The 9719-nt window shown below is 40.0% G+C and overlaps 1 protein-coding gene across 1 annotated transcript; it reads left to right on the top strand.

Annotated features, from left to right (window-relative positions):
* Window positions 1-7990: 7990 nt before the first annotated feature.
* LOC108396311 (olfactory receptor 6C2-like) lies at window positions 7991-8929 on the top strand. Its single transcript, XM_037015811.2, has one exon. The coding sequence runs from the start codon at window positions 7991-7993 to the stop codon at window positions 8927-8929; it is 939 nt and encodes a 312-aa protein (XP_036871706.2).
* Window positions 8930-9719: the final 790 nt, after the last annotated feature.

Here is a 9719-nt window from a genome sequence, read left to right on the forward strand (position 1 = left end):
GAAACTAAGAATTCTTTAAAAGTTAAAAACATATACATATAAATATTTCATATGTTGTTGTGTGTTCTAATTCAAGTCGACACTACAGTACTGAAATTACAGTCTGCTTAACCAGCAAAATTTATTTTCTATTACTCTTAGAATCACAGACTTAAGCACTATAGTCTTAATTCAAATAAAACTTCTTTTATAGTGTTTCCCTTTCCTAATTGAGCATGAATATACACTTTCATAAAGTCCGAACAACACCTCATCATTATGTCTAAAATACAAATAGAAAGTAAAAATTTAGGCTGTATTTTAGTCCACTCGTTTCTTTAAATTAATAGATTATCTGGGGCAGAAATTATTTGTCTCAGTTTTCCTTCCTGGTCAAGCATCAACTGTCTTAAGAAGAATGTACATGTAATTTACAATTTTTTGTTATGCATACCACCACCTACAGACTAAGGAGAAACTACTGAATTACACTAACTTGCTATTAAAGTGGAATTTTTCATAGTGTTCTAATTTTTGTATTTTTGGCATTACAGTCCTTTACTTTTTTCCAATTTTATTGAAATATAATTGACATATTGTGTAAGTATAAGGTGTGGAACATAATTATTTAATATACATGTATATTGGGAAACGATTACCACATTGTTTAATTAATATCCATCACCTCACATAGTTAGTTTTTTTCTAATGATGAATTTTTAAAGATCTACTTTATTAGCAGTTTCAATTAAACAATAGAGTGTTCATAACTATAATCAACATGTGAACATTACATCTCTGGAACTTATTTCTCTTATAAGTGAACGTTTACATCTTTTGACAACCTTTACCCATTTCCCCCACCCCACCTCCTGATTCTGCCAAACACCAATCTGTTCTCTGTTCCTATGTGTTTGACATTTTTAGATTCCACATACAACTGATATCATATACTATTTATCTTTTTATCTGACTTCCGTCAGTTATGATAGTGCCCTCAATGTCCATCCATGTTTTCAAAAATAGCAGGATTTCCCTCTTTACTTAAAACTGAATAATATTTTTTTCACATGAGTAAATTTTCCCAGTTCAATGTTACTTCTCATCTTACCCTGATTCCAAAACTCTTATGACCCATTCCCACAGATATTCCTCAGGTTTCTGTTGGTATAAATTAGCTGTCTTAAAATCCTTTCGGTGTCTGTGGAACCTCCTTCCCGCTCATACTGTGTACCTGATGCCCTGATGAGTCTGGTTACTGGACTCTAAGCAAGGAGATAATGTGGGGGTGGGTCCTCAACAGTTCAGCATTCTCCTGCAAGCAAACTGCCTCCAAGTAGGTGATTGTAGGCTCTTCAGGCAAGAAGAGATCAAACCCGTGAGACAGGGTATAGGTGTGTGCTTCTCTGGAACTTCAATGGAATCTACACACTCATTGTGTCCTCTAGCAAACTCTAGAGGTTGTAAATTCAGTTTGCATTGAAATTAATTTATTCAACAAAATAAACTCGGGTTGCTTTCAAGAAGTCCTATAGGAGGTGCAGGAGACACTGACTTCTTTTAAGGAAGTCATAGTTTTCTGACATCTTTCATACCTTGAGATAGGAATTTAAAACCCTGAGATAATCATGTTTCTTTCTCCAAGGTCACCAGAAACTCAGAAATAACCAACAAAAGTTACACTTCTTATTTTCCTCATTTTCTGCTGAAATGTTCCATAAAAGTGTGGCCACTTGGTAAAAGCAAACCACAAGGGCAGCACACTTTCAAGGGCCAGTAAACCCATCTCCTCCCAGGAGGGCTGCACACCATGACGGATATTTCTGCAAATTAACACTTACTATGTGCTGGACTCATGTCTAAGCCAGACTGCAGGATCTCAGATGGCACCTCATCTCCTGAAGGCCTTCCCTGCTACTCCGCCCGCCAACACCCACCCCAAATGATAACCAATCCTCTCAGGCAGCAGAGAGCGCTACTCACTTCACACGGTGAGGAAACAAGCATACATGCTGCCGAACAAATGACTTTGAGGGGAAGGCAAAAATTAATCTTAACCAAAAAAAAAGAAATTTTATAGGAATATACAGAATAATCAATACATCAGAAAGTGAAGATTATTAGTCATTCTAGATATTAAAAAATATAGAACTTTAGAAAAGGTTTTAATATGAGGAAAAGAGCCTAGGAAGATAGGCTCAACCTGAAATGGAGTCACAGGGAGAATATGTGGTCCCTTAACTTAAAACAGTAAAAATTCAAGCAAAATATATAAAACTAATATTTTCCAAATAACTGACATCAAGCAGTGAACGACAGTGATACCTGAGCGAGGATTACCTCAGTTTGCTTCCTGGAGGCAGTACAGGCAGGGACTCATAGAGATCCCATCAGTCTGCCAGTGTGCAGGAAGCATAGGGGACAGTCTAGGGAGGCTGAAGTTCACAGGAACGAGCGCTGAGAGGTGGGAGAGGCACGGAGGGAGACGTCTGGTGACCTACAGGCACCCCACCATGAGCATTCAGCTGAGCACACACATGTAGGGAAATTACCTACAGTAAGATTCACCAGCAAAGACTGCAGTTCTGAACACCCCAAAGAATGGAAATGGTTCCTATTCTCACCAAATAGAATTTAAAATCTCATAATTTACTAGGTATAATTCATAAAGATGTGTCTCAGTTTTGAGGAAAGAAATCTAGGCTAAACACTGCTCTGGTCCAGTGTAACACAGACTAACACAGAAACTAAAAGGACAAACTTGTCTCCAAGCGATGTAAATGATGCCAGAAGAAGCCTAAAGAACTTTTACAGGGATAGAAATATATCTGACCTTCAAGAAGGTATATTCATAGTGCCTGACATAATGAAAATTCACCACATGTGAAAAGAAGCAGGAAAATACAACCTTTAATGAGGAGATAGATAGAGACCCAAAAATGGCAGAGTTGATAAAATTAAATGAAATATAGCTAAGAATGATCAGTTGTTTTTTTTTTAAAGTGATCCTAATACGAAGTATGTTACCTGGCCAAACGGAATTAAATTAGAAATCAATAACAAATTTTCCTAGAAACACCCATTATTAGAAGACAAATAGCAAAATTTGTGGGATGCAGCTAAACAAGTATTTACAGGGAAATTTATGGCTCTGTAGCAATAATTTATTAAAATCACTGTAACATGCATCATTAGCCATAAACTTAGTCACACAACCATGCCAGTTATAAGGGTGACTGGGTACAGTATTTTATCCGGGCACTTTGTACCCTTAATAAAATTGTGGCTCAGTTGGTATGGATCAGGGAAGAAACACACCAGATAGGAAATTACCAGTCCCTGCTACACCCCATCAGGATGTTCTTCAAAAATTTACTATGATTATAGAGACATAATTCCTTCCTTCCCAGCACACTCCCCCTGCCAGGGAAAATTTTCAATCACTCTGCCAACAGTGGGGTGACAGAGACGTGATGTGACTTGGCCAGTCTGCATGACAAACCTCAGCAGAGGAGTAGTGAGTGGACTGGGTAAAGGGACAGCAGACACACCTGTTCCAGTCGAGGCAGCAGGAACACACCTCTGCTCCCTCATTTGACACAAGGAGCAGCATGAGTGCAAGAGTGAAAACGGTGCAGAAATGACAGAAGGGATAGTGAAAAAAAGCTTAGTTCAAGTTCACTGGGCAGTAATCGGCCCTAACAAAACAATAAACTTGTCCTGGCTTCAGACAATGGTTTACCCAGTGCTTCAGATGCAAAACTCTCCTTTGCTTCAAATACTGAAAGTAGGTTGTTTAATTGCCTACCTGAAAACTCATAGGTAGAAGGAGAGAGGATGGAAATGAATAACAGGTAGCCCTGAAGAATTAGAAAGTTCCATATATGGTTAGTGTCTTGAATATAGGGACAAGCACCACCTTTTGTTCAAACTGCACCGCCACAGGCAGGGCATTCTGAACTTCATTTCCCTGCTCCTCAGTTTCCTCATCTGCAAAATGAGGATAGTTTTGTTCTTTGACTTTACCTAAGATTGATGTGAAAGATAAATAATATATCATATATGGTGCCAAACACAGTGCATAATTCTAGGATAAATACTGAGATTCATTATAGAAATGGAAACAGAATTTAGATGACATCAAACCACTCTCAGTGTCTCTGAGGACATTGTCCCCACTGTCTCATGTGTTTTCACACTGTTGATTAGACTGCCACCAGTTCATTAGTAACTTTAGAAACTGGGTCACTGAGGACTATTTCATTCATTCACATGTTCCCTGTGCCCTGGTAGCAGAAACATATAAAAGAAATGATGCTCTGATAGAATTTGCAGGGCAGCCTGCCTCCCTGCCCAGGAAGATAAGATGCACTCTTTTGACAAAACTAGAGAGAAACCTTATCTCTGCACCTCTCTTTTATTCCTTTGAATTAGCAGAGTAACTGGGACATCTAGAATGGAACGCACTGATAGACTCGGTGAGGGAAGAGGGGACTGAGACTGGGCTCATTCTATCAGGAGCTGTGAAAATCCAGGAGAGCTCTGTCAGTCGTCAGACTCAGCTGTGTGTGTGTGTGTGTGTGTGTGTGTGTGTGTGTGTGTGTGTATGTCCGTGCTCACACGTGCACTTGTGTGGGGGTGAGACAGGTTAGAGATGGGGGGTGGTGAGAATGGAAGCAGAAGTGCCTACAAAGCTGCTCACCCACCTAACGCCTCTCACATTGTGGTTCCCTCAGGGGCCTGGGGGACAGCCTGTCAGGAAGGGGGTGAGCATGTGATCGGCATGGCACATTCTTCTAAATGATCAAAACACAGGCAGAGGGTGAGTACAGCCAGGTTAAAAATTCTAGAATTCAGTTCATTATTATTGATACTGCAGAAAAGTGTTCAGAGCCATTTCTGATAGGTTGTTATTCTGCAGGAATATGAAATTAGAAATGCCTGTCGTGGTCACTTTTGCCTTTTAAAGTGACAGACACAGCTGAGAGTGGAGGAGGCCATAAGTACTTGAGAGGTAGAAAAACAAAAGATGTTGGAAAAGGCATTGCCACCCAGTAATATCCACTAATGCCACAGATACCAAGTAATATCAATACTATAAATCACCTTGCAGGGAACCTCACTTTACTTTCCATCAGTTATTGAGGCCAATTTTGAAACATTTGGGAGGGGGCAGCATTTACTGTTTTTAAATCTCAACTATCCAGCCCACCGGCAGCCACTGTCCCACATGAAGGCTGAATGAGGTTGTTGCCAAACATGAATAGGGTCAAAGTGTCTCAAGTATATTTTTTCATCATCAAACAGGGAGTTGATGAAAGAAAAACCTGAATCTCAATCACTTACTAGCCCCCCAGGGACAGTGAGCATAGGCAGTCGTGCACAGGCTGTCATCAAGGCCTGCCTGTGAACATTAACTGGAAACTATATTTCTGGGAGGAAGGTGGTAAGTATTATAATTTCTTTAGTGAAATTGTTTCAAACTTTAATTGATCCAAAGTCAAAATAAATGAGTAGCTCTCGGCCTACCAGGGAAATGTTCCCAATATAACAGAGACAACCGGTGTGACTGGTGTACAGGCCAGAAGGCAGCAGTCTTATAATAAAAATGTCACTGAGTTCACCGCTTTACTCTCAATAGAGAAGAATTAAAGTTTTAATAAGAAAGCAGGGAATAATTTTAGATCCTGGAACCTGCAGGAGAGGGAGAGCTGGAGAGACAGTGTCAGCAGCCAGTATAAGCATTTGAACTCTTCTTCCCTGGAAGGCAGGGAAGCAGGGAGGAATTAGGAGTGCAAATACAAGCCCGACCTGCCATTTAGTTTGGCCCGTCAGCTACTCATGGCAGGAACATGGCAAGATCCTGTCTCTGCAGGGAGCACTTCTCCAAGGAGGGGTTCTTCTGTTCTGATTTCATGTCTGTGAACCCTGAGCAACGCCCTTGTTCACCCAGCTTATGGTGACAGACGACTGTGACAACCTTAGTGGGAAGAGAAGAACCTAGAAAACTGAATGAACATAGGAAAATATGAATAGCTATCAATATAACAAAGAGTGATTGCCAATGAAGAAACATGGGTTGCTAACAAAGTTGCATTTCCACTGTTCTCTAGGGCTACCATGTCTGTCACTGAGTATGCACTAAAAAGGCATACTTTCTCCTACTGATGGCCTGAGAGCTCCTTCAGGAGCAACTTGCTAATGGTTAGGTCTATAGTCTCTATTATTATGCTCCTCAAATAATAGATGCTTATTAAAAATTATTTGGATGAATAAATGTAGATTGCTCACTTGAGCAATAGGAAAGAGTAACCTAATCTATCTTTGGTTCTCTATTCAGAAAACACATTGGGTACAACTGGGACAATTGTTGGACCACTTAAGAAATTAAATTCTCCATTCATATAAAATGTGCAGTGTTTCCCTACAAACCCTTGAATTATGGCTAAATTTTCTCATTTAACTATCAATTATTCCCCCTTTTAAAACACAAAAACATATTATAGACTGATATATTTATTATTAACAGTGTATAACACCAGCGAGAATGCATTAACCAGATCTTCTTTTACAGGATGGATACCTGAGAGCAGCTGCTTAAAATATGAATGTCACTGAGGGTAAGTTCGGACACGAAGGTGAGGGGAATTTCCCCATCAGCTATCTAATGGAATGTCTGAGGGAGTCTTAAAACTCCTGGGAAAGTCGATGTGGAATTTCAATCAGGAAATTAGAGTGCTTTAAAAAGTATTCACAAAGATTGCTTCATATGTGCACACTTGTTTCTGGATGTTGCTTGGCAAGATGCATATTCAAAAAGTCAAAGAACAGAAGCAGCAGGGCTAGGGATCTGGTTGCTAAAATTGTGGGGAGAAATGTTTTGAGGAGAGAGGCAGCAGAAATTGTTCCAAGAGGTCACTAACATATACCCCGGCACTGATTCTGACTGCTGCTCTGCAAAGAGAGGAGGATTGACCAGCGGGCGCCGAGAGCAGACGCCACAGAGACTCCCTCTGGGCCCTGCCCACACCACGGAGCCCCACTAGCCCCACTAGGACTCAGGTTGGCTGATGATCAGGTTCCAGAAATGAAAAGTTCCGCCTAAGCAGTCCCCAAATCTGGTTTAGAAATACCTTCATTTGCCTAGATATATATGAAAAAAACAGATACATCTTTGCATTTTAAACATTTTGTCTCCCTATTTAGAGAAATTTAAAGTACACACTTTTAAATGAATGTGCTGTTGTTAAAATTCAACATAAGAAGTTCAATGTGAAATACTAAGGAAACATTCATCCAAACCGATTGAATAGACAAAAGTAAGAAAGAAACATAATGCAAACCGTGGGCTTTGATGTCTCCATGTGGGTCCATCAGTTTAACAAATGTGGTTTAACACAGTTTAGTAACTCTGGTGAGAGTGCTGACACTAGGGGTAGGCTGCACATGTGTGCACAGGAGTAGGCTGCACATGTGTGCACAGGAGGGATATGGGGAATCTCTGTACATTATGCTCAGTATTGCTGTGGTCCTAAAACTGCTCTAAAAATTGTAAAACACACAAAAATGTTAATTGATAGATCTTGATTTTGAAAATGGAGCTTTTCAGTATGGTGTGCAAGCATAGAAAGATGAGGAGGGGAGAAGAAAACTTCAAAAATGACTTAATTTCCCCCAGGATAAGGACAAATAAAATCTGTACCACGAAACAGTATTGCTGAGAAACGGCAAATTACACATATGATTTATGTTTTCTTTGTCTTTTATTTGAGATTTTTGTAAATGTGCTTGCTAATCAGAGAATTATAAGCATAAGATCCATCTTAGATATTTCCTGTAGCTGCCTCCTGGTAAGATGTCAGAGGCACTGCTATTAACAACTGGCCAATAAGGAAAAGAGGGAAGTGTGCGTGAGCTGCTTGCCCAGTGTTTGCATCCAGGTTCCAGGGCCAGCTTCCTGCGACACTTCTCTTTTCAGGTGGAATCGCTCTTGACTTGGCACAAGGCAGTGATGAGGAATCACACAGCAATAACCACGTTCATCCTGCTGGGATTGACAGATGACCCAAAACTACAAGTCTTGCTTCTTGTATTTTTGTTTATCACCTACCTATTGAGTGTGGCTGGGAACCTCATCATTATCACCCTCACACTGTGGGATTCCCATCTTAAAACTCCCATGTATTTTTTTCTCCGAAATTTCTCCTTCTTAGAAGTCTCATTCACCACTGTCTGCATCCCCAGATTCCTGTACACCATGATATCTGGAGATAACACAGTTACCTATAGTGCTTGTGCCACCCAGTTATTTTTTGTTGTCCTCTTTGCAACAACAGAATTTTTTCTCCTTGCTGCCATGTCCTATGACCGCTACGTGGCCATCTGTAAGCCCCTGCATTACATGAGCATCATGAACAGCAAAGTCTGCACTACACTCGTTCTCTGCTGTTGGATTGCAGGCCTGTTACTCATCCTCCCACCCCTTGTCATGGGCCTCCAGCTGGAATTCTGTGACTCGAATGTGATTGATCATTTCGGCTGTGATGCATCTCCTATTTTACAGATAACCTGCTCAGACACAGCATTAATAGAGAAAATTGTCTTGAGTTTCGCTGTGCTGGCACTCATTATTACCTTGACGTGTGTAGTTCTCTCCTACACATACATCATCAAGACCATCCTCAGATTCCCTTCTGCCCAGCAAAGGAAGAAGGCCTTTTCCACCTGCTCCTCCCACATGGTTGTGGTTTCCATCACCTATGGCAGCTGCATCTTCATCTACATCAAGCCCTCGGCAAAGGAAGGAGTAGCTATTAATAAAGTGGTGTCTGTGCTCACTACGTCCGTGGCGCCTTTGCTTAATCCATTCATTTATACACTTCGAAACAAACAAGTGAAAGATGCCTTCAAAGACACAGTAAAGCAGATTGTATTTCTCACAAAGAAGTAAGAGACTATTCATGTTTTTGAGACTGAGTTGAATGGAATTTAAATATGAGTAATCCATGAGCTATACTCATGACATTGCCAAATAATGGTTTCTCCCTATTCTGTAGATTTATCAACACAATTTTCCACTAAAAACATTTTCCCCTTATAATCCGAAAGCCTAAATCAAGGTATTTACGTCTCCTTCTAAGGTGATATTTGTCAGAATGATTTCTTCAATAAATGCATGTTCCAGCAACAAGAATGAATGCCAAATGCTCAAATTCATTGAAAACAAATGTAAATAAGTGAAGTTCAATCTATGGCTAATAGTCTTCTCATGATAGGGAATATAAATGCCCAGAGACTGTTTCTCACTTATTGGGAATACTTCAATATCTATCATTCATCTAAGCCAGAGCAATTCAAGATCCTTTACCAAATCTTGGAAAGTGATCTAAAAGAAAAGCATGCACTCTAGAAGACTTCCTCCTTATAAAACATCCACTTTTTAAGAATAAGTAGAAGGTGTTAATGGAACAACTTCAAAATCAGTGAAGATAACTATATACTTTCTTTCAAACCAATTTATCCACACAAAAAAGTGTTTCTATTGGCATTTCTGGAAATTATTCCAGTGAGTGCACTGCATGCTGAAATATGATGACAACAGAAGAAAGAGAACAGTATTTCCAAGCGCTGGATGCCTTCTGTTGGCATTGTCTTTGATGGTATTTAGACATTGCCTCAAGGAGAAGAAGCCGGAATGTAGAGGCAGTATACCTAAATCTTGATTTGGTAAGTTCCCCAGT

Source organism: Manis javanica, chromosome 10, assembly GCF_040802235.1.
Source record: "Manis javanica isolate MJ-LG chromosome 10, MJ_LKY, whole genome shotgun sequence".
In the NCBI taxonomy this organism is placed as follows: Eukaryota; Metazoa; Chordata; class Mammalia; order Pholidota; family Manidae; genus Manis; species Manis javanica.